The sequence below is a fragment of the Talpa occidentalis genome, unplaced genomic scaffold (assembly GCF_014898055.3).
Source record: "Talpa occidentalis isolate TD23 unplaced genomic scaffold, MPIMG_talOcc4v2.1 talOcc4.5, whole genome shotgun sequence".
NCBI lineage: Eukaryota > Metazoa > Chordata > Mammalia > Eulipotyphla > Talpidae > Talpa > Talpa occidentalis.
Genome location: NW_023604861.1, coordinates 98,678,903 through 98,704,580, shown reverse-complemented (window position 1 = coordinate 98,704,580; position 25,678 = coordinate 98,678,903). Strand labels below are relative to the sequence as shown.

At 43.2% G+C, this 25,678-nt stretch overlaps 2 protein-coding genes across 2 annotated transcripts; both read left to right on the top strand.

Moving 5' to 3' along the window:
• Nucleotides 1-515: 515 nt before the first annotated feature.
• Nucleotides 516-21,186, top strand: STARD7 (StAR related lipid transfer domain containing 7). The gene is given in 9 exon segments (XM_037527861.2): nt 516-578; nt 580-836; nt 10,199-10,407; nt 10,671-10,720; nt 15,200-15,310; nt 15,392-15,474; nt 15,928-16,027; nt 18,188-18,272; nt 19,110-21,186. Coding segments are annotated over 9 exon segments (1,143 nt in total). The 3' UTR covers nt 19,295-21,186.
• Nucleotides 1,374-2,832, top strand: LOC119259219 (protein mago nashi homolog 2-like). Its single transcript, XM_054701875.1, has one exon. It carries the CDS (start codon nt 1,513-1,515, stop codon nt 1,957-1,959), a length of 447 nt encoding a protein of 148 aa, XP_054557850.1. The 5' UTR covers nt 1,374-1,512; the 3' UTR covers nt 1,960-2,832.
• Nucleotides 21,187-25,678: the final 4,492 nt, after the last annotated feature.

Below are 25,678 nucleotides of genomic sequence, written 5' to 3'. Positions count from 1 at the left end.
GCAAGGGATGACGAGCATTTGGCTGTGCCAATCAGCACCGAGGAGTCCCGGCCACGCCCAATCAGGACCCGGGCGGCTGAGAGGAGGGTAGGTTGCAGGCCGGCGGCGCATGTGGAGGACGCGGAACAGCTAAGCTCTCGCCTGCTCGCCGCGCGGAGCCGCTCGCCCGAAGGCTTCCCGCGTGCTCTGCACCACGGGCTCGGGCGCCGGCTGGAGGACGCCGGGGAGGGAGGCGGCCGCGAGGACTGACCGGCGCCTGCCCGTCCGGCCCGCGGCGGCCGCGGGGCCACCCCCTGGACGGACTCTCCTGGGCGGCTGCTGTGGCGAGTGATGAGGCGCCTGCCAGGCAGTGAGACGACTTTGGAGGCGGACGATTAGGGGGAGTTGGTGAAGGCCGCCCGCGCCTTCTTCCCCGGGCTCGTGCCGCTCGCCCCGGGAAAGAGGCCTCCGTCGCTTCCGGGCGCGCGGCCGGCTCAGGGGGCACCGCGGGGTTCCGAGGGGCGCGCGGGGGCAGCATGTTCCCGCGGAGGCCGCCGGCCTCCCTGGCCGCCTGGCTGGCGGGCGCCGTGGCGGCGGGGCGCGGGGGCGCGCGGCGGGGGCCTCCTGGCCCTGCTGGCCAATCAGTGCCGCTTCGTGACGGGCCTGCGCGTGCGGCGCGCGCAGCAGATCGCGCTGCTCTACGGCCGCCTCTACTCCGAGAGCTCCCGCCGGGTGCTGCTCGGCCGCCTGTGGCGCCGGCTGCGGGGCCGTCCTGGCCATGCCCCCGCTCTGATGGCGGCCCTCGCAGGTGTCTTCGCGTGGGACGAGGAGAGGATCCAAGAGGAGGAGCTGCAGAGGTAGGTCGGGCGGCGAGGTCGTCCCTGACCCCGGGGGTGATGGCCGGTCGTGCTGGGGGGTTGGGGCATTGGATCCTGGGGCCTGCCTGCCCTTGCGGTGTGTCCCCTTCGCCCGGGATACTGTGAAAGGTGAGCCAGTGGCTTGATCCAGTTTTAGCAAACCGCGTTTTTTGTTGCCTCTGTTAATTCGGTTTGTTGCATGAGGAATAATTGGGAGAGTAGGTTAGTGTAGGAGATTTTGGGTGGGGAGCGTGACGCTGTTGAAATAACATTGTAAAAATTAGAGACTGAAGGCGTGTAGGCCGTGGTTCAGGCATTCTTTAACACACTTAGAAAGGTGCACATTCAAAACATGTTTTGATCTCACCCTAAGGGTGTAGTTATGTAATTTAAAAATTGCCTTCGGTCCATATTTCTTCGTGAGAAATACCAGGAGTGCTCTCTTGTCATTTTGACTTTTGTGGCAGAATTGTGGGACTGAGGGCACTTTGTATCCCTGGACAAACCAGTAGTCCAGAACCTGTAAGAATTAGGTCAGTTTTTTGGCTACTTTTACCTGGAACTTTGGGAGTACTGTTCCGAAGTCACGCTGCCATCAAAACTCCTGTGTGAAAAGTGCCATCTGAGCGCCGGCGGCACGTTGGCCGGGCCTCCGCGGGCTTTTCCTGCGGTAAAAATGGCTATGGCCAGTGATTTCTACCTGCGCTACTACGTAGGGCACAAGGGCAAGTTTGGACACGAGTTTCTGGAGTTCGAGTTTCGGCCAGACGGAAAGCTTAGATATGCCAACAACAGCAATTATAAAAATGATGTCATGATCAGAAAAGAGGCTTATGTACACAAGAGTGTAATGGAAGAACTGAAAAGAATTATTGATGACAGTGAAATTACAAAAGAAGATGATGCTTTATGGCCTTCCCCTGACAGGGTTGGCCGACAGGAGCTTGAAATTGTAATTGGAGACGAACACATTTCTTTTACCACATCAAAAATAGGGTCTCTTATTGATGTAAATCAGTCAAAGGATCCTGAAGGCCTTCGAGTATTTTACTATTTGGTACAGGACCTGAAGTGTTTAGTTTTTAGCCTTATTGGATTACATTTCAAGATTAAACCCATCTAAATTATGTGTTTTTTGAAGTTGTTTTTATATTTAATTTTGGGATAGGTAAGGGAGGGTTTGTCATTTACAGTATTGGGGTTTTTATCAATGTGAACACTTTTGTATGCAAACTGAAAATACCTAAAAAGGCTTAATGGTTAACTTCACTTGGGTCCAAGTGGGTTGGAGAGTCCCCACACACATTAAAGTCTGTAAATAAAAGCTGTCTTTTACTGAAATAAAAGATATTGAAGTCTGAAAAAAAAAAAAAAAGAAAAGTGCCATCTGTACCAGTGATTGAACTCGTTAATCTCCGCTTCTAAATCTGAGACCTTCTCACTATCAAGGCCATAACCTTGCTTTCACTCTTGCTGTGCATTGTCTCTGGGGGGTGTTTTTAATAGTTATTCCTAAACTGGGCCTCTCCCCCTCCCTGCACCCCATCCACTCTGAAACTGATTTCAGGAACCTAACACAGTTCCCTCCCCTAATAGAGCCCATACAAGTCTCTTTGTTCTAGATATTTATTATGTTCCATATTTTTTGCTAGTTTAAAAATGGAAATTATCTCTATAAAGTTAACTGACCTGTTTGGAAATGTAGTACCTAGATGTCAGCCATCTGTTCATGCAAAACTGATTTTATCTTAAGAACTGACAGTACTTTCCCTAGCACAAAAATTGACAATTTTGTAAATGCAATTTAAAGTCATAACCATAAAGTAAATAACCTTACAAAAGCTAAGATAGCAAAGCATGAGAGGGAGTTTTGCCTAGTTTGTTAGTGTTTTGTGATTTCCCATTTGTTCTAATGACATAGTCTCAGATGTGAGAAATAAAATAATTTATGGGAAGGAAACTATTTTTAAAGATTTTATTTATGCATAAAAGAACTGGGGAGGGCCTCCCCGGTAGCGCAGCGGTTGAGCGCTGGGTTGCGAAGCTGCCCGCGGCCTCTGCGGCGCCGGTTCGATCCCCGGCTGCTCCCCGGCCACTGGAGGAGGGTCCCACATGGCGCGCAGACCTCTCCTGCCGCCCGCTGCTCCCCTCAGCAGTGTACTTCGGTCCTTCTGCCTGCTCTGCTCCCTGCTCTGGCTTTGGTGAATTGTCTCACCCTCCCGCGGTGCTTCTGATTGTACCCAGTGCATGTATAAACAAAACAAACAAACAAACAAATAAATAAATAAAATAAAACATGCCTCTATTAAAAAAAAAAACTAAAAAAAAAAAAGAACTGGGTCGGGAACAGAACAGGTGGATTGACTGAAATACACTGCTGAGGAGAGCAGCTGGTGAGACAGGAGAGGTCTGCTGCGCCATGTGGGTTAGAGCCCTGGCCTGGCATTGAACTCAGTGCTGCTGCAGTGGCTGCGAATAGCTTCATAGTGCTGTGTCTTAACCCCTTATGCCACCAGGGAGGCCTGGGAAAAAAACTTTTAAACTGAGAAATTATCAAGTAATAGCTTGAGTTTTCATTTTGTCTTTGATTGGGAAATGCCATGTTCCACAGTGGTGAAGTTTGAGTGGGGCAGAGGGGAGTTCCCAATTGGATTTATTTGGGAAGAGGAGAAAGACCAGAAATGGGCTACTGGTGCAAAAGAAAGGGAAGGTGTTTTGGGGGTGGGAATTGAAGAGTTTTGGGACCTGGGTGGTAGATGGCAATTTGTGTTTACTTCATGTGTTTTTATGGATGCTGTGTTCTTGGAGCCTTTGTTTAACAGTTGCAGAAGCTAGCGGGGAGAAGATAGGAAATGAATGTGATTAACATTTGAGTCAGTGGTCACTACTCACTGGCAGAAAGAGATCAGACCAGTTTATGTCCAAGCCCAGTATTCATTCTGTTTCCCTTTCTTGGAACTGTGTCTGAAACCAGGGGACACTGGAAACCCTGATTCTGATCCAACTCCTTAGGAGGTATTGATCTGGATTTAACAGCTTTGCCATTTCAGAAACTTAGGCAAAGCTCAGTCAGACTACTTAAGGTGCCTTTTCTGACCCTCTCCAGGGTCATACACTTCATTGTTCTTCATGCTTGGATTCAGTCATATACTTATATTTGATCAAGTTGGCCATTTGGGGATTGATTTTTTTTTTTTTTTTTTTAGTGTTTGTTAGCTTGATAGGTTTGCAAATAAATAAATAAATAAAATGCAGTTCAACTAAACCTTGGTAGTACAGTATTTCCATAGGTTTTAGTTCTGATAGGTTGTCATGTTTGTGTTTTATTGACTAAAATATTCTGAGTAGAGGTTAACTTTTTGTTTTTTAACTTGGTGTTTCTCTGATTTTAAAGGAGGCTTTGCTGAGGTTGTCAAAGCTAGTTTAGAATATCTTAGGTTTAGGGCCTCCCTGGCGGCGCAGCGGTTGAGCGCTGGGTTGCAAAGTTGTCCGCGGCCTCTGCAGCGCGGGTTCGATCCCCGGCTGTTCACCGGCCACCGGAGGAGGGTCCCACATGGCGCGCAGACCTCTCCTGCCGCCTGCTGCTCCCCTCAGCAGTGTACTTCGGTCCTTGTGCCTGCTCTGCTCCCTGCTCTGGCTCTGGTGAATTCTCTCACCCTCCTGCGCTTCTGACTGTATAAATAAATAAATAAATAAATAAATAAATAAATAAATAAATAAATAAATAAATAAATAAAACATGCCTCTATTAAAAAAAAAAGAATATCTTAGGTTTAATTTGTTCTGTTTAGAGGATTTTGGGCAACTTTCATAATGGAGCATAGTTGAGTGTGTTCTCAGGATAAGTACATTTCTTTCATTGTTGATGTTTGTCCCATGGTCCCTAAATCATAGCTTTTGGCTTTCCTGTGCTGTCTGTACCAATTTTTCCTGGTACAAACTAATTCTGGTATTGCTGTCTTGGTAAAACAGTGATGGCAGTGCAGGATATATCTCTTTGAATGTGTGTGTTTTAAAGTGGCATATGCTTTTTCCTATGCTATTTGAGTTTCTAAAAAAAAAAAATTGCTATTCTGTTGTGCTTTAGAATATCTTAACAAATAAGATTGCCTTAATCTAGCAACAGCAAGAAAATATGAGAAAAGAAGCAATTTGTTCGAAGTGATTTTGTGTCACTGATGGAGCTGGTATAGAAATCACTTCTTTTTTTTATTTTAAAGATTTATTTATTTATGCATATAAGAGCTGGGGTACAGGCCAGAGATGAGGGCATGAGAGGATTCACCAGAGACAGAGTGGGGAGCAGAACAGGCAGACTGACTGAAATACACTGCTGAGGGGAGCAGCAGGCAAGGCAGGAGAGGTTTGCTGTGCCATGTGGGTTGCTCCCTGGCTGGCTGGGGATCAAACTCATGCTGCAGAGGCTGCAGATTGCTTCATAGTTGGTGCCACCGGGGAGGCCCCGAAATCACTTCTTTGGTGATTAGTCTAGCTTGGTCTAACGTTCTTACCCAGTTGGCTTCAGTTAAACAAACACAACTTTCAATCATTATTTCTGATGTTAGCTAGCATTCTGTGAGCCCAGGAAAAATGTTATGGAAAAGTACAGTAATTTTTGATTGTTTTGGAACATTTTTTAAAAATTCAGGAACAAAAAGAGGAAGTTAACAAATATAGAGGCTAAGAGAAAATGTTTTATTTACCTCCCCTCTTTTTAAAGTTCATTGCTCTAGAAATTTGAGTAAATAATTGCTGGTAAAGTTTCATAAGGAAAATTGGCCTTTCCCCCATTTCTGTCTTGTGTGGGCACATAAAATGCTTTTAATTTTTCAGTATGTTATTAACTAGATAAATGAACAATAAAAAGGTCTTTTGGCTTAAAGGAACTTTTTTGTTGACTTTACTACAGAGTATTTTTCTGACATCTTTTTTTTAGATCAGAACGACATAAAAACTGTCTGGAATTTTTTTTTTAAGATTTATTTATTTATGCATACAAGAACTGGGGTACAGGCCAGAGGTGTGGGAGGTGAGAGGATTTCACCAGAGACAGAGCGGGGAACAGAACAGGCAGATAGACTTACGTACACTGCTGAGGGGAGCAGTGGGCGAGTCAGGAGAGGTCTGCTGTACCATGTGGGTAGCTCTCTGGCTGGGGCTCGAACCCTCGCTGCAGAGGCTGCAGACAGCCTCACAGCGCTGCGCTCAACCCCTTGCGCCACCATGGACGCTCTGTCTTGAACTTTTTTGAACTTGTCTTCATCATTTTACCATTAACTGGCTGACAGATAATTTCATTGAGCTACTTGTTGTCCTTTATTTCTAGGTGTGTCTCTTAGCATTGTACTTGAAATCTCTATCTTTGACAAAAAGTTGGCATTTGAGGAGGGATTGTGTGAGCTAGGCAGTTGTCTTACTGAAATTACTAATTACAGGGGTGACTTTATTTGAATCATTTTGGAGCCTTACATATAGCAAGTTCTGTACTGAAGACAGGCTATACTTTGTTTTTGAGTTCCTGTAACTTTAATTCCATTCTTTCTCAAATAATTGAAGTGACTTTAGTTTTGAGAGGGAAGTATTGATTGGTTTTCCTCGATACTCTTTCTAATCTGCTGGTTCTGTTACTATTTTGGAAAATCTCTTTTGACCTTCTTTTCTCTCTTACTGCTGTTTAAGTCTCTTAGATAACAAGGTATAGATAGACACCCATCTCATCCCAACAAGATTTGTTACAGCAGGCCAAAGAGATGCATGGGGAGAGGTTTTTCCTTGCTCTGTATGTATGACAGTGATGTCATTTTTTGGAGTCAGTGGGTTTGGAGTGCAGGGTCCTTGGGTTCACTCTGGGAAGTGTTTCCACCAGAGCTCCCGTTTCAGTGGCAAACGGCGAGTTTCCCATAGGAGTTTCTCCATGAGACAGAAACAGTAGTTATATTTGAAGAGCAGGTTATTAGAGAAAGGGACAGAAGACTAAAAGACACTTGCATAGACACAAGCGGGCAGGAAGAACTGCCCTGAAAGGGACAGATTAGCTAAGAGAGGCCTGCATGGTTGCAGGTGGCGGGCCTTGAGGAGAGCTGCCTCTGCTGAAGAGAAGTCACGGTATATATAGTACAGGTCACGGGCAGGCAGGAAGCCGCTGCCCTGTGGAGGGAGAAAGTTGGTAAAAGGAAGCACCTGCATAGTCACAGGTGGGCAGAAAGACTGCTGCCGCGTTGTGGGGGCAGCGTTAGGTTTTATCATCTTCATGGAGGGGCTCATCTTTGTGGGTGGATGGTTTGTGCTCCTGACACTCCTTAGAGTAGTCTGATAGTTTCTGGGTATTGTGCCTCCTGATTTGGGCGTTGATGCCTAAGGGTCTTGGTTTCTATGACTGGGTTATGGCTTATGCTGATCCCTTCTTCCCCTACTTCCTTGAGTGGGTTAGGTTCTTGACCTTGCATCTCCTGTCCTCCATCAATAGTAAGGGACGTTGTGCATCTGTGTGTTAATTAATGTCTGTCATGTGAGGATTCAGAGATTCTTGAACCTGGGTATATAACAATCATTTATTTTTTTATTTAAAGATTTATTTATTTATGCATACAAGAATTGGGGTATGTGTGGGGTGTGAGAGGATTCAGAGTGGGGAACAGAACAGGCAGATGTACTAAAATACACTGCTGAGGGGAGCAGCGGGTGAGACAAGAGAGGTCTGCTGTGCCATGTGGGAGCTCCCTGGCTGGGGATCGAACTCATGTTGCAGTGGCTGCGGATAACTTCATAGCTTGTGTCTTAACTCCTTGTGCCACCAGGGAGGCCCAGTCATTTACATTTTTATGGTCAGTCTTTCTCCAGCAATCCTACTGTGCTATTCAATGTCATGCCTTCACAAGACATTTCTATCCCCTGTTAGGAACTTAGTCTCATAATTTTAATCAAGGCCACCTAGTGATCTTTTATTATAGGAGAGTCTAATTAAGCAATGAATCAGAAGCTCTGTACCTCTCAAGTCTTAGGTCATTAAAGTTATATGATGGTAATCATATAGTTTAATTTTCTTAAAACCTAATTATTATTAAATTCTTTTATGATCCCCTAATGTTTAATAAGACAATCTTTCCCTCTTCATTATGTGATAAAAATGACATTCAAGAGTGGTGCTTAATTTTTATTCATATATTCTCTACTGTCCTGAAAAGTGCCATAATTGCTGCCTGAAATGTACTCTGAATAAGCCTTTCCTGTGGTTTTGCTTTTGCTTTCTTCTCTGTAAGATCTTACTGTCTACACTAAAGTTTTTCCCTATTTTAGTCTTTGGGTTGGTAACAGTCAATCTTGTTTTGTAACTTTCCAGACAAAAACTTTTTAAAAATGGTTACCTTTTTCATCAGGCATCAGTATAAATTAACGGGTTTGGGTTCTTGGTGCATGCAAAGAAACTGATACTGCTTAGCTCAAGCTGAAAAGGAACCAATCAGGAAGATGTTAGTTGGATCACTCAGTATTGACATGAAAATCAGATCAAAATAGCAGCCAAGACTTGCTGCAAAACCTAGCTGTGTCCATGGCCATTTGTTTCAGCAAGGTGCCAAGATAATTGACGCTGCGATAACTGGATTTGCACATGCAGAATAATAAATTTAGACATTTCTCATGCCATACACAAAAATTTAATGGATAAATGTCAGAGTGGATTAGAGATCTAAATGTAAGCTAAAACTAAATCTCCTGGAAGAAAATATAGGTGTATGTCCTTGTGAACTTGGGTTAGGCAGTGGTTTCTTAGATATGACTCCAAAAATAGATTAATTGGACTTCATCAAAACTTTTATACATCGAATATACTATCAAGAAAATGAACAGACAACCCACAGGATGGGAAAAAATATTTATAAATGATATATCTGATAGGGGACTGGTATCCAGAACACGAAGAACTCTGGCAGCTCAGCGATAAAATGAGAACTCAGTTGAAAAATAGACAAGGGGTTCAGTAGACACACAGATAGCCAGTAAGCACGTGCAGATATGCCCAACACCATTAATCATTAGGGAAGTCCAAATCTGAAGACCTTAGTGGAATAGTACTTCACGCCCATGGGATTGATGGAATTAAAAAGATGGACAATGACAACTGTTGACAAGAATGTAAGCAGTTGGAAGCCTCGTACATTGTTGGTGTGAATATAAAATGGTGTAGCTTCTTTGGAAAATAATTTGGCACTTCCTCAAAAAGTTAGACAGTTACTACCACCCAACAAGTCCCAAGAAAATGGAAAAACCTATGTTTACGCAAAAACTTCCACACATTATTCATAAGTATTTCAAAAGAAGATACGATATGATATGACCATTACCTGATGAATAAATGAAATGTGGTATATATCCACACAGCAGGATGTTTTTCAACTGTAAAGATGAATAAAGTATGGCATGAATGACCTTGACAACATGCTAAGTGAGAAAAGCCAGACGCAATAAACTGTATCTTACATTATTCTGTTTAAATGAGATGTCCACAGGTGGCATGTCCATAGAGATAAAAAGTAGGTTAGTACTTAGTAGGTATTGGGGGGAGGCAGGAATGGGAAGTGACTGCTGATCTAGCATAGGTGATGATTGCACAACCTGTGGCTATATTTAAAAATACTGAATTGGGCCTCCCTGGTGGCGCAAGGGGTTAAGCACCGCCCTATGAAGCAATCCGCAGCCTCTGCAGCATGAGTTCAATCTCCACCCGGCCAAGGAGCTACCCACATGGCTCAGCAGACCTCTCCTGGCTCACCCGCTGCTCCCCTCAGCAGTGTATTTAAGTCAGCCTGCCTGTTCTGTTCCCCACTCTGTCTCTGGTGAATCCTCTCACCCCTGCACTTCTGGCCTGTACCCCAGCTCTTGTATGCATAAATAAATAAATCTTTAAAAAAATAAAAATACTGAATTGTATACTGTAAAAGGGTGATTCTTATGGTATGTGACTTAAAAGAGAGAAGGAAAATATGTACCTACTCTCACAATGTAGTAGGAAGACAAACAACCCAATAAAAATGGGTGAAAGATACCAAATGCCATTTCACAGTCTTCATTCTTAATAGTTAGCATCTGAGGGCTGATTATGTACCAAATACAAAGTACTTTATATATAAATTTATCTGATTTTTACAGTCAGCCTTGGAGGTAGATTATGAAATAGGGCTGGTTAGGTAATTTAATATTCTGTCGGACTGAAATTCAGACTCAGGAACTTGGTTTTTTATTCCCTATATTTTATAGTGTTTAAACCTACACCATTCTTACACAGGTCTTGTATGTGCACATTTTCTTTCCTATGCCTGACCCCAACCAATGTGCACTATACTTGTTGTTTTTCTCCTTTCCAGATCAATTGATGAGATGAAACGGTTGGAAGAAATGTCATATATGTTTCAGAACTCTGGAGTTAGACGCCACTCTCCAGATCCAAAACCCCAGACAGAAGGGAATGAAGATTCAGGGGACAGAGAGCAACCCTGGGAAATGGTGATGGAGAAGAAGCACTTTAAGCTGTGGCGGCGCCCAATTATAGGCACACACCTTTACCAGTACAGAGGTGAGCCCAGCCTGACTGTCTTGTGTGTAACACGGTTGCCCAGGTGTGCAGAACTTCTGTTCCTCATATTTCTCTAAACTGATACATTCTATTTGTTTCTTAGAAAAGTTGCCATGGTTTTTGTTTTGCTGCCTGAATATGACTTTTAGTTCGTGAATCTGCCTTTAAGATCCGTTAGTACTTTATAACTGAAATACAGTTTAGTACTGAGAATAAGGTGGTATTGAAAGTTTAGCAAACATTTTTCTTTCCTGTCATTCTAGTTTTTGGAACCTACACAGATGTGACACCCCGGCAGTTCTTCAACGTTCAGGTGAGTAAATTTTTCTTCCCAAATTTGGAACCTTGAATCCTAGAACCCAGTTTCAGCTGTTCACATGAATAATTTCTTTGATTCGGGCCTCCCTGGTGGCGCAGCGGTTGAGCACTGGGTTGCGAAGCTGCCTGCAGTCTCTGCAGCGCCAGTTCGATCCCCGGCTGCTCCCCGGCCACTGGAGGAGGGTCCCACATGGCGCGCAGACCTCTCCTGCCGCCCGCTGCTCCCCTCAGCAGTGTACTTTGGTCCTTCTGCCTGCTCTGCTCCCCGCTCTGGCTCTGGTGAATTCTCTCACCCTCCCACGCTTCTGACTGTACCCAGTGCATGTATAAATAAATAAATAAATCTTTAAAAAAAAAAAAATTTCTTTGATTCAGATGACATAGACTTCAATACATCCATCTGTTGTACCCTCTGTTTTTTTTAAAGATGTATTTATGTATGCATGCAAGAGCTGGGGTGTAGGCCAGAAGTGTGGAGCATGGCGGGATTTCACCAGATGCAGTGGGGAGCAGAACAGGCAGACTGACTGAAATACACTGCTGAGGGGAGCAATGGGCAAAACCGGAGAGGTCTGCTGCGCCATGTGGGTCCGCTCCCTGGCTGGGGATCTACGTTGTGCTTCAGTGGCTGCCACAGTGCTGAGACTTAACCCCTTGCGCCACCATAGAGACCCCTGTCTGTACCCCTTGTCTCACAGTCCATACAGTAGCTGGCAAACATTTGACTTACAATGGAGGATGGAGATGAGACTGATTCTACCCCCTCACAGGGGTAGATCAGATCAAGGAGTAGATTTGTATACTTTAATGTATTTTTTTTTTTAAGAGGAGATGTCTTAGAACTTTATTTTTTTTTTAATTTAAATTTTATTTTTATATTTCCCATATAATTACAACCCCTTTATTTTTACCCCAATCCCTCCTTTCCTCGCCCCCACCCCCCATAGAGTGTCTCTTGTTCACAGTTATTTGTTGATTTTGATATTTTCTTATAGTTATTCTTTTTCCTGGTCCCTTATTTAAGTTTTCTAGATTCCTGCTATGAGTGAGACCATCCGGTATTTTTCTTTTTCTTTCTGGCTTATTTCACTGAGCATGATCCTTTCCAGCACCATCCATGTTGCTACAAATTGCATGTGTTTATCTTTTTTGAATGCTGAGTAATATTCATGGTGTATATGTACCACATCTTCTTGATCCAGTCATCTATTTTTGGGCATTTGGGTCGTTTCCAGGTTTTACCTGTTGTAAATAGTGTTGTAATAAACATAGGGGTACAGGTATTCTTTTGAATCAATGTTTTTGTGTCCTTTGGGTAGGTCCCTAGGAGTGGAATTGCCAGGTCATATGGTAGCTCCATTTTTAGTAGACTGAGGAACCTCCAGACAGCTTTCCATAGTGACTGGACCAGTTTGCACACCCACCAGCAATGTAGGAGAGTTCCTTTATAATACATCCTCACCAGCATTTGTTGTTGCTGGTTTTTTTTTTTTTTTTAATGTATGTTCCATTCTTAACTGGTGTAAGGTGGTATCTCATTGTGGTTTTGATTTGCATTTCCTTGATTATAAGGTATGTTGAACATTTTTTCATATGCCTGTTGGCCATTTGCATTTCCTCTTTAGAGAAGTGTCTTTCAAGTTCTGCCCATTTCTTGACTGGATTGTTTACTTCATTTTTGTAGAGATCTTTGTGATCAGTCCCTTATCAGTTGTATAGAGTGCACAGATTTTTTCCCAATCAGTGGGATGTCTCTTTGTTTTGGTTAATGTCTCTTGCTGTACAGAAGCTTTTCAGTTTGATGTAACCCCAGGTGTTTATCTTTTCCTTCACTTTCTTTCCTTTGGGTGATGAGTCTTTAAAGATGTTACTAAGATGTATGTCTTATATTTTCTATATTTTCTTCTATATATTTTATGGTTTCAGGTCTTATGTCCAGATCTTTTATCCATTTTGAGTTGATTTTTGTGCATGGTGAGAGGTAGTGGTCTAGTTTCATTCTTTTGCATGTGGTGGTCCAGTTTTCCCAACACCATTTATTGAACAAACTGTCCTTGTTCCATTGCTCCTTTGTCAAAGATTAGTTGTCCTTTAACAAAGATTAGTTGCTCCTTTGTCAAAGATTAGTTGTCCATTTATATATGTGGCTTTATTTCTGAGCTTTCTATTTGATTCCATTGGTCTGTGTGTGTGTTTTTATACCAGTACCACAGTTTTAATTATTATGGCTTTGTAGTATAGTTTGAAGTTTGAAAGTGTGATACCTCCATTCTCCTTTGTTTTCATTAGCAGGGCTTTGGCTATTCGTGGTTTTTTGTGGTTCTATATGAATTTCATCAGCATTTGTTCTATTTCTTTGAAGAATGTCATTGAGATTTTTATTGGAATAGCGTTGAACTTGTAAATTGCTTTGTTAAGATGGCCATTTTATTTATTTATTTATTTAAAAATTTATTTATTTATACAAGCACTGGGTACAGTCAGAAGTGCTGGGGGGGGGGGGCGAGAGAATTCACCAGAGCGGGGAGCAGAGCAGGCAGAAGGACCGAAGTACACTGCTGAGGGGAGCAGCAGGAGGCAGGAGAGGTCTGCGCGCCATGTGGGACCCTCCTCCAGTGCCCGGGGAGCAGCCGGGGGATTGAACCTGTGCTGCAGGGGCTGCAGGCAGCTTCGCAACCCAGCGCTCACCACCCGGAAGGCCCAAGATGGCCATTTTAATGTTAATTCTTCTAATCCATGAGCAGGGGATGTCTTTACATTTCTTTGTGTCTTCTATTTCTTTTAATAGTGTTTTATAATTTTCTTTGTATAGGTCCTTCACCTCTTGTTAGGTTTATTTCCAAATATTTTTTTTCAGACACATTCTCTTTTTTTTTTTAATTTTTTTTTTTTAATAGAGGCATGTTTTATTTATTTGTTTGTTTGTTTGTTTGTTTATACATGCACTGGGTACAGTCAGAAGCGCGGGAGGGTGAGAGAATTCACCAGAGCCAGAGCGGGGAGCAGAGCAGGCAGAAGGACCAAAGTACACTGCTGAGGGGAGCAGCGGGCGGCAGGAGAGGTCTGCGCGCCATGTGGGACCCTCCTCTGGTGGCCGGGGAGCAGCCGGGGATCGAACCAGCACTGAAGAGGCTGCGGGCAGCTTCGCAACCCAGCGCTCAACCGCTGCGCCACCAGGGAGGCCCTCAGACACATTCTCTTAACTAACCATGGCACTGTTATCAAAGTCAGTAAACTTAACAGTGATGCAATACTCACATAATCTTCTGTTTGTATTTCAGTATACTCTGTTGATTTAGTGTTGCCCTTTATAGCGTTCTCCCCTTCAGTAAAGATCCAGGCAGGGAGGCTCGCAGGTGGCACAGCGGTTGAGTGCTGGGTTGCGAAGCTGCCCACAGCCTCTGCAGTGCCCGTTCGATCTCCAGCTGCCGGTTAGGGTCCTACATGGTGCGCAGACCTCTCCTGCAGCTCCCGCTGCTCCTATCAGCAGTGCATTTCATCAGTCTGCCTGTTCTGTTCCCCGCTGTGTCTCTGGTGAATCCTCTCACCCTCCCACACATCTGGTCTGTACCCTGGTTGTTGTATAAATAAATAAATAAATCTTTGGGGGTGGGAGATCCAGGCAGGATTTAGTAATCTGAAACATTTCCACAGTGAAGGTATTTAGGGAGTAAAGGTGAAGAGGTGAAGAGGATCAGTCCAAAGACTGCTTTTTTCGTTGGGGCTTGGGGATGTATGAAAATGGGAGGTCGGATTCTACAAAAACATTTATGTTTTCATTTGTTTTGCTGGTCATTCATGAACTAGTTTGAAGATTATAACACCCACTGATAATACTCAAGTGGTGCTGAATTTTTGTTGGTTTGAATGTATATTTCTTATTTTGAAATTCATTAGTTATTAGTGATGTTAGAAATTAAAATAATGCTACTTGCATTTTTCATAATTTTTAATTGTAGTGGCATAGTATTATAACATACAGGTTTCAGGTGTGCACCATCATGCATCATCATCTGTGTCTACTACGTTAACTCCCCCGCTAAAGTCCACTTCTTTCTTTCACCATACATTTCCTTCACCATACTTTTTACCTGTTTATCCACCATCTTTCGCCTGCTACTTGCATTTCTTTGTGTGAGGTATATGTTTACATTTTTGGCTTCTTTTGGCTTCTTGTCTGGTTAAAACATTTTGGAATTATTTCGCCCTTAACACATGTATGTCATTTTTTTCCCAGACACATTTTACATTACAATATTTTTTTCCTTAGGCTTTTTATCATTAAGATTCACTTTCATTGTAAGGGTATTGCCCTATGAGAAGGGATTTTGAAAGGCTTCTCTGTATGTGCACTGGCAAGTCTTTTATACTTTTGACTCTTTCTCTTAGGTTAGATCACTGTTTCAAAATAAGGTCCTTGGGTCAGAGGCAGCCTGAGCATTTGGAGTATTCATGATGTTGTTTTTTCCCACAGCTGGATACAGAGTATAGAAAAAAGTGGGATGCCCTGGTAATCAAGCTGGAAGTAATTGAGAGGGATGTGGTTAGTGGTTCTGAGGTTCTTCACTGGGTAACCCATTTTCCTGTAAGTATTTTTACTTCTGTTTGATACTTTTACCATGTCCATGTGAGATGTATCACTAATCTTGCTCCTCCATTTCTTTAGTATCCAATGTACTCACGGGATTATGTTTATGTTCGGCGGTATAGTGTGGATCAAGAAAACAATGTGATGGTGTTGGTGTCACGGTATGTGTGATTGGTTGCCTGTGGTGTTGTACCTTTAGCAATGTCCTTCATTCATATATATTTTGTGGGGGGGCGCTAATGTATTCTTAGTGCCCTTATGAGTCCCCCACAGAGTTCCCTGCAGCAGGTCCTCGTCTGTCCCACCTGAAACATTAGTGGGCTGTGACTGGTGATATCTAGGAAAATGGAAGGGATATAAACTTTTAATAGACCATTTTTTTAGTTCTTTAGTGTTGGTTATTAAAAAAAAAAAGTGATGTCTTCAACACAAAGTGAGGCAAGAAGCACCAAAGAAGCCACTTTGTTTTTAGAACTTAATTCACATTCATTCATCCTAGTGACTCCTGTTGTATTTTTTAAAATTAGAACCAACATTTTAGATTTTCCTCGTAACTTTAACTCTTATACCATTTGTAGACATTACTAAGTTTCCTTAATTTTTCCCTTTACCAGTGCTGTGGAGCACCCTAGTGTGCCAGAGTCTCCGGAATTTGTAAGGGTCAGATCATATGAATCCCAAATGGTTATCCGTCCCCACAAATCATTTGATGAGGTGAGTTTTACATCATCCAAAATGTGATTTATAGTAGTTTCGGAATTTTCTCAAGGAATGTCTTCTATCTGAACTGGGGAGTGTACGACGGGTTGCTGTCGGGCAGTGATTCTCAAACTTGGCATGTATCAGAGGCACTGGAACTTGTTAAAAGATATTGCGTGGGTTGGGCCTCCCCGGTGGCACAGCGGTTGAGTGCTGGGTTGTGAAGCAGCCCGCGGCCTCTGCGGTGCCGGTTCGATCCCCAGCTGCTCCCCGGCCACCGGAGGAGGGTCCCACATGGCGCGCAGACCTCTCCTGTCGCCCGCTGCTCCCCTCAGCAGTGTACTTTGGTCCTTCTGCCTGCTCTGCTCCCTGCTCTGGCTCTGGTGATGTCTCTCACCCTCCCGCGCTTCTGACTGTACCCAGTGCACGTATGAACAAACAAATAAATAAATAAAATGCATGCCTCTTTAAAAAAAAAAAAAAAAAGATATTGCGTGGGATGTGGCCCAAGAATTGCATTTTTAGGAAGTTCCCAGGTAAAGGTGATACAATTAGCCTGGAAGTCACCTTTTGGGAACACTTGCTTTTGGAGTGATATATCAGGAAGATTTCCCAAAACACAATGGTAATGACCATTGACTCCATTTATCTGAGAGACACTTGTGAGAAGATAGCACTAACTCAGTCACTCTGTCCTTAGCAGCAGCATTCTTTAGGAACTAGAGTGAGTGCTTTTCCATCAAAATTTTACCACAATGGGCAGAACATTTGAACCTTTCTGGACTTCCGTTTCCTTGTCCAAAAAATGAAAGGGTTAGATTAATGCACTCTGTCTTCCTTAAAATTATATGACCTTTCTTTGAGAGTATTTTCTTCACTTAGTGGGGTGTTTTTTTTTGTTTTGTTTTGTTTTAACCAAATCTCTGTTGGTTGTACACACTGATAGCAGTGCTTGCTGTTTTCAGTGCAATTTCACTTTATAATGGCTTTGTTTCTCCCTCTCACTTCTCCTTGCTTCAGGGCTATATGAATTGTGTTTTTAAGTATGATTTTCTTGTTTTCATTGAGATGTTTTATTTATACCAACGAAACTGAGACTTTATGACTAAGAAGCAATGGTTCATCTCAGTCAGTGTGGTGTTTGATTCTTTGCTAGAAGAGCTATTTATTACTGCACTATTTTTAGAATAGTATTCAAACTGGATTGCTACCCATTAATGGAAGACAAAATTAATTTAGTTCATTATGACCGGCTTAAAAAAATAGAACAGAAGAGAACTAAACATATTTCATGAGACTTGTTTAGTTACATAAATATGTATGACTGTGAGAAGCTGAGAGAGAGAGCTGGGTTGCAGTGAAAAAAAAGTTATTTACAGTGTGTTGTACTTTAAAATGTTTGAAAGTCCTTGCTTTAGAAAAAGATAGGAAACAGAAAAGACTGCATTCAGTTGCTGGTTGCCATAAGAAAGGGAAGTCTGGGTTAGGATCAGAGAGAGTGTAGGAGGCTGACTATAAACTATAATCATTGGGGTTATGTGTGGGATCCTCAAGACTGCTCACACATTCAGTGATGTGCTAGACTCACAGGACTCAGCATATAGTACTCGTGGCTAAGATTTATTACAATGACATAGTAAGGATACATCCCCAGATTTAAGGGAAAACATAGGCAGAGTCTGAGGAACCCACACAAAGACTTCCTTGTGCTCTCTCCCGTGAGGAGTCACGCAGCACACTCCTCCCCCACCAATGAAAATGCAGCAATATGTGTGTGATATTTCTCCCCAGAGAAGCCCATATTGAGACTTGGTACCCTATAGTTCTATTGGGACTGGTCACATAGGCCCATCCATTCAGACCCCTGGCGTGAAAGCCAGGTGTTCAGCACAAACCACATTGTTTGCACAAATAGAGGAAGCCCAGGGAGTCACCCTTAGCAGTAACTGTTGACAGGGAACACTCTGGGAGCCAAGTTCCAGACTCCAGCTGAAGGCCAACCTTGCAAACAGACCTTTTAATGGATATCAAGTCTTCAGTGTTAGCTCTTTTTTGTACAGGGTGAAAAAATGGTACTCTGTGCCCCAGAATTAGATCATGGTTATTGTGTGGTTCTGGAGATAGGGGTTTTGGTGGGTAATTGAAGTACCTTTATATTGCTGTTTTCCTTTCCAGAATGGCTTTGACTATTTGTTGACATACAGTGACAATCCCCAGACTGTGTTTCCTCGATACTGTGTTAGCTGGATGGTTTCCAGTGGTAAGTGAGCACTTTATTATAGGTACTGCAACCTGGGCTGGGCATTTGTTTTCTCTAGTTTCTTAATAGCAGCAATAAGATTAGTATTTCTCTTGTTGGAATCCTGTTGGGGAAATTAAAACTCTTTCGGTTGTCATTCTTGAATACTATGAAGATATCAAAACCTCCAGCTGAGATTTGGAGGAATGAGAATTCTAGAGTTTTGGAAAGAAAACTTGTTCCCAGAGGGAAGGTTTAAAAAGAATGTTTGCTTAAGGCCTTAAATAAGTACTTTATATACATTAGCAGTTAGAATTTTTCTTGTTCTTGGTGTTTGCGGTTATAAGAGCTCTTGTAGAAATACATTTGTAGACAGTTATTTAGAGCAAGGGACTGCCACCTGTTCTAATAAAAGATGCACATCATGACTAGAAACTGCACCTTTCTCTCCTAGTTCCCTGCTTTGAAAACCATCATGTGATTTTCTTGCTTTCTGGTTCTCTATAGATAACTTCAAATACCTCGGGGGAGGATGGAGAGATTAGGTTTTCCTGTTCGACATTTGCCTAAGTAAAATTGGCAGGTATTTATGCTGTGCCATTGATATGTGATATTTTAATCACCCGAAGGAGAGTCTTTTGGGGCTTAACATGGCCTGATCAGTACGCTACCCTTTTTCAAAGGATTGGAGGCCATGAGTTATTTTTACTTTTAGGAGGCAGCTGTCACTTCCAAGTTGTCAATCAAGGTGTTAACTCTACTGCGAAGAATTATTCTCTATCCTCAAAGAAATTGGGCCTTCTGACTTTGTGCTTGCTGTTTGTGTATACCTACCCCAATTTTTCTTTCTTCTGACAGGTATGCCGGATTTCCTGGAGAAGCTGCACATGGCCACTCTGAAAGCCAAGAACATGGAGATCAAAGTAAAGGACTATATTTCAGCTAAACCTCTAGATATGGGCAGTGAAGCCAAGACCACCTCTCCATCTTCTGAGCGGAAGAATGAGGGTAGTTGTGGCCCTGCCCGCATCGAGTATGCTTGAAGGGCTTTGGGATGAGAAGAGACAGGCTTCTTGTAGTCCTGTCTTGATCCCTTATCACTCTGCTACAGAATGGGGACATGTATTAGAAGGCGTCTGCTGTAACTACCAGTGCAAGATGATTCACTAACTGGTGTCCAATGTCATTCAGAGCCCTTAATTGCTCTTTATCAAAACAGAGAGAAGGAGGTGTCCTTGGGGACTTTGTGATATTCTTAGGCCAAGCATTCTGAATTTCAGTATTTCATGGGCTAATCTGGAACAAGCCTTTCACCTCAGGCCCGACGGGGATGACTTCTGTTTGGTTCTTCTGAGTAGTTTCCTCTGCCAACATTCCAGTTCCTACCAGTGGTTCTGCTGCAATCTTGGATGTCCCTCAGCTCTGAAGGTCCAACTGGAAAGTGCAGTTGGCTCATTGAGTCTTTCAGTGAGGGATCATGGGAGTGCTCTTGGTAACAATTCTAGTGTTGCATGGATGTGAACTATTGCTTGGCAGTACAAGTGCCTTGTCTTCACTTTGTTTCTCTCTTTAGGGGCATAAAGAATGTACCAAGAAGTTTCTCTTTCAACCTCTCACTGCCACCCCTTTGACTCACCCTGCCCTAGCAGTTTCCTTTGAATTGGCCATTTTCTATGTCTCTGCACTGTTTTCATTTGGATCATTGTCTCCATCTAAACCTTAGTGCATTTACCAAGAGCACTGGGAAATGAGTCTTTTTAAACTGTAATTTTCTGTATCTTCAGTGTGTTCATAGAGTCGGTGGAGATACTCAAAATACCACACTTAAATTTAGTTCAGTTTTTTCTTTTTTTAATCTCTGTTTCAAAAAGTAGGAATTGGGGAGTTGAGTGAGATTTTTCCATAGTCACACTGTATAGGAAACACTATTTTGGTTCAGGCATTATTTTTCACACTTCAGGTTTGACTGGAAGCTGAGGTCTTGTCCATCTTGGAAGGCAGAGGAATGGGGGTTGGGCCACTCCTGTGGAGCTCTCAGAGCTGTAGAAAAGCTGTGTGAATGAATAGATGTACTCTTACCCCAAATACTAACATAATGGGGTTGTGGTTTATATCTTATTCATTTGAATTTTTTCCCTGCGTTTCTTCAAAGCTAGTGTAAAAGCCTACTTACTGATTGAAGTCACAGTCAGATGGTATCAGTTTGGCCTTGCTGGTTTGGCTTATGGTCATGCTACAATCTGTCAGGGGAACAGGGATCAAATTTTAAATCCTCCTCTCTCCTTTTTTCTTAGAGTTTAAATGACCAGATTTTTCCCTTTTTCTCTGCTAGAATCCCTTTTGAGTTGTTGAAAAGGGATCTAAATCTGAGACTAATTTAAACTTGGCCTTTTTGCTGCCTGTTAAGTTTTGTGCCAAGGAAATAACTGCCCCAGTGTTTCATGTCTTTCCTTTGAATGGTTGGCAGAGCAGAAAGATGCATCAAGCTGTTCCAGCTTCTTTTCATTGATTATTTCTCTCTTCTCATCCCCAGGACCTGACAGAAGGCAGGAAAGAATCCCTGGGTTATGTCTGAACTTGTTGGTGCATGGAAGGGTGTGAGTGAGTGAGTGTGAGTGTGTAGATATTAAGGAACTGTGTGTTGTTCATGTTTTGATTTTTGGCAATTTGACTGCACTTGGGGTCAGTCTGTATAGTTGCTTATGTCATTGTAATGATTTCACTCCTAACTGTGACATTTCTATCAAATGTGTGAATAAATACATAAAGATTGGTACAAAAGTGTTTGTGTCTTGACAGACTAGTGGGAAGCAAGAGCTTATTAGGGTTATCGTTTCTTCCTTATTATTATAAAGTTGAAGAAAGAGTGTTTCTCCTAATAAAGGTGGCACATGGAAGTAGCAGGACTCGTTCTTTATTGATAGTGGTTTACCACTTCTTTAGACCCTGACCCCTTTCCAGGTGATAAATTTGGCAACTGAAAATAAACCGCCTATTTCCACTTTCTTGTCTTATCTACTAATCCATATCCTTTGCCTTTAAAGAAGGATCAGTGTAAAGGAAACAAAGTTAGAGCTTAGCTGATAGTAACTGGGGAGAAGGAAGGGGACTCAAGGAAGCACCAGGTCTAGATCTGGGGGGGAGCAATTTGGTACTCTGATTGAAGAGAGGGTAAAATTCCTAAGCTCAGAGCCACTTAGCACAGTGGGTTAAGAGGGTCACACAGGCAGTTCTAGAATGTAGATTTGTTTCAAGGGAAGTGAGATGAGAACACACTGAGCATAACCTGAGTTTATGTCAGATTTTTGCCTGTGAGGAACACTAGGTGAACGCAAAAGCACACCCAATTACAATTTTTCCTTCAGGTAGTGTTACAATAATCACTAGAAAGATCTCTACTTACAGGCTTTTTTTTTTTTTTTTTTAAAGATTTACTTATTTATTCATACAAGCACTGGGTACAGTCAGAAGCGCGGGAGGGTGCGAGAATTCACCAGAGCCAGAGTGGGAAACAGAACAGGCAGACCGACGAAATACACTGCTAAGGGGAGCAGCGGGCGTAGCAGGAGAGGCCTGTCACGCCATATGGGACCCTCTCCAATGGCTGGGGACCGAACTGGCACTGCAGAGGCCGCAGGCAGCTTTGCAGCCCAGCGCTCAACCACTGCGCCACCAGGGGAGGCCCTACTTACAGACTTTTTACCAGAGGTGGTATGCTTGTGAGGACACCCGTCTGTGTAATCTTAAATTTGGAAGTTCCAGCTTCTGCCCTGCTGGAGGCCCCTGCATCGAATTTCTCATGTTCTACAGACTCTGCGTGAACACCTCTCACTGAGTAGCAACATTGCCTTGTGGTTCAGCTCTGGCTTTCAGGACGCTCTATATATTGAGACCAAGTGTGCTTTCTCTGACTCACTGTCTACCAGGGGGTCAGAGCTCTGTCCTTGGAGCAGCACAGGGAAAAGGCTTCCATGGGCTCATGTTTCACATTCTAGAAGACTGTTCATGTGGCCCTCAACTTTTCTCAACTTCCATGTCACCAATAGTTTCATATGTGAAAAGAAATCTTTCAAATTTATTTTGAAAATTTTCATGTATGTTGAAAAGTTGAAAGAAAAAATAATACGGCCTTGTACCCTTTCCCTACCTTTGCTGGTTAACATCTTGCTATAGCAAGTACTTTATCATTTTTTCTGTACACGCTTTGCTATGGACAGACCTAAAACGCATATGCTGAACCCCAATGTTAGGGTATTTGGAGACAAGGCTGTTGGTAGATTAGGCTTAAATGAGGTGAGGGTGGGACCCCAGGATGGGATTGAGAGACTAGCGGCTTGCTCCTCTTCACTGTGGTGACGCAGGAGGCAACTGTCTGAGGCCAGGGAGAGCTCTCTCCAAGACAGTATCTGCTGACACCTTGATCTTGGCCTTAATAGCCTTCAGAACTGTTATTTAAACCACTCAGTCCATGGTATTTTGTAATGGCAGCCTAAGTGGACTGACACTTTTCACGGCTATTTAAAGTAGATGCAAATACGACAATATGACACACTTGAGTGTGCTTTTTAGTAATGTTCTGTGTGGTCATAATGCCATTAGCAGCACATAATGTCATATTGAATTTCAGTTCATACATACATATCCCCAATCACCCTCCTAAATGACTTAGAGTTCCCCTCTGGCCAACAAGGCAAAGATCAGATAAGTATCGTGCTATATTTATTTCCCTAGTCAATAACTAAGTAGCTAAGTCAAAAGTAGCTGCCCTTACTGAGTTTTAGAGCAGCATCGCCACAGTGGGGCAGCTTTGGCTTTCTAGAAGTTCTTTATATTGAGACCAAGCATACCCCCTCATCATGTCTACATTACGAAAGAAGCTGCACCTGGGAACTTTAAAAATTCCCATGCCTGGATGCCACCCAAGGCCAGTAACTTCAGTACTGCCCGGTGAAAGTGGTCACTGTTAATGTAGTCCAAAGGATGAAAAAACAGGCAGCAATCTTCCTTGATCTGCATACTACTAGTACAAGTTAAGGTGTCCATATTGTCACCAGTTTTGTCACTGTTGGCTTATGTTGGCTCAGGATCAACTAATTGCTGTCGTTACTGAGCACTGGCTGTGCTGGACACTGCTTCATGCTTTCGTGCAGTCTTATCTAGTCCTGCCACAACCCCTGTTTCATGGGTGAAGAAATGACATCAGATCTTGAGTAATTTTCTTGCTCAAGGTCCCACAGGAAGTGACAGAACAGATGCACACCTAGCTTTGACCTCTCCCAGGATGACTCCAGCAGTATGCCTTCAGACTTAGCTTTGTTGACTTTGGAACTTGGATCACAGGCTTTATTTTTTATCCATCTGTGTTTAATGTGGCTTAAACTGGCCTTCCTGGTGGCGCAAGGGCTTAAGCACAGCACTGTGAAGCTATCTGCGGCCTCTGCAGTGCGAGTTCGAACCCGGAGTTCGATCCCCAGCCGGCCAGGGAGCAACCCACGTGACACAGCAGACCTCTCCTGTGTCGCCCACTGCTCCCCTTAGCAGTGTATCTCAGTCTGTTTCCTGTTCTGTTCCCCACTCTGTCTCTGGTGAATCCTCTCACCCCCCCCCACACCTCTGGCCTGTACCCCAGCTCTTGTATGCATAAATAAATAAATCTTTAAAAAAAAATGTAGTTTAAACTTTCCCAACCTCCTAGTTCCGTCATTCAGTTACCAATTGTTGGATGGTTATGAGTGGCTGGATGCATAAGTAACATTCCTGAAAACTTTAGGATGTACACCACTGCCCTTTGAGTCAATATAAAGGGGTGGGGCAGTACTCTTGGCGACATCTTTGAGGTGACACTTTAAAAATGTTTAATTATAAGGTAACCAGTTTCTGTACCCAGCATGATAGAACAGGAATCTGGAAATTATTTTCAAAATGAAAATGCCCTTAGGTGAAAGCTGAGAACTCTGATTTCTAATAAAATTGAAAGTATCTGAAAAATTAAACTACAGCCTGCGGAAGTGATCTTAATGTAAAATATGCTCCTTCCTACAAAGTGGTCACTTGGAGAGGCATTCCAAAAGAATCCCCAGGGCTCCTACAGCCACAGTTTCTTTAATAATCCCATGGGTTGCGAAGCTGCCTGCGGCCTCTGCAGCGCCGGTTCGATCCCCGGCTGCTCCCCGGCCACCGGAGGAGGGTCCCACATGGCGCGCAGACCTCTCCTGCCGCCCGCTGCTCCCCTCAGCAGTGTACTTCGGTCCTTCTGCCTGCTCTGCTCCCGCTCTGGCTCTGGTGAATTCTCTCACCCTCCCGCGCTTCTGACTGTACCCAGTGCATGTATAAACAAAACAAACAAACAAACAAACAAATAAATAAAAAAAACATGCCTTTATAAAAAAAAAAATAATAATAATAATCCCATGGTGGTTTCTGGTCTACAAAGGCGGTAAAAATTTTTTCAAACAGATAACATAAACTACTTAACTTTGTTGTCTACTTTTAAAGAGCCCAACCATACCTAAAAAGGTAATGAATATTTTGAAATAGTGATATTTGGGTGTTATGGGTAATGCAACTTACCATATGTTAAATGATGAGTTAGGATTATGTTCAGTCTTGAGGGACAGACGCTCACAATATGGTTGGCACAAGACTAGTGTCCTCTTGTGAATGTAACTAGTGCATGGTAACTCGTCCCCCCACACGAGGGCTCCTGCGGTTTTGTCACACCTGTATCACATGGGTGGAATCACAGTGGCGGCAGAATTCCTGGGGTGAGACTCAAGCATTGTGTTTTCCCAGGGGTCCTAATGTACAGTAATGGGTGGTGAAGTGATTGAAAGTATGGGCTCAGAAGCTAGAGTTGAGTGTAACCTTGAACCAGACTATATTTTTAAGATTTATTTATGCATACAAGAGCTGGGGTACAGGCCAGAGATGTGGGAGGGTGAGAGGATTCACCAGAGACAAGAGTGCGAAACAGAACAGGCAGACTGACTGAAACACACTGCTGAGGGGAGCAGCGGGCGGGACAGGAAAGTTCTGCCTCGCCATGTGGGTTTCTCCCTGGCTGGCCAGGGATTGAATTCGTGCTGCAGAGGCTGTGGATTGCTTCATAGTGCGGTGCCTAACCCCTTGCGCCACCAGGGAGGCCCTGAACCAGACTTTCAATGGTGAACTGAACCTGTGTATCTTCCCTGTAGAAGAGAGATTTGAATACTTACCAATAGAGTTGTGAAGATTAACTAAAAATAATACATGTAAATTACTTGGAATGCTGCCTGGGACATAGCACTTAATATACACAAATATATACACAAATAATTTTAGGCCTGTTCTGCCTCCAGCCATCATGTCTGTGTTCTACCGGTGGGAAGGAGCAAAAGAGAGAAGAGAACATCATTACCTTTGGGGACACTCCCAGGATGGCACGCTAT

Excerpts from the sequence above, each read along its gene's own strand:
- LOC119259219 (XM_054701875.1), top strand. The coding sequence starts at position 1,513 with ATGGCTATGGCCAGTGATTTCTACCTGCGCTACTACGTAGGGCACAAG.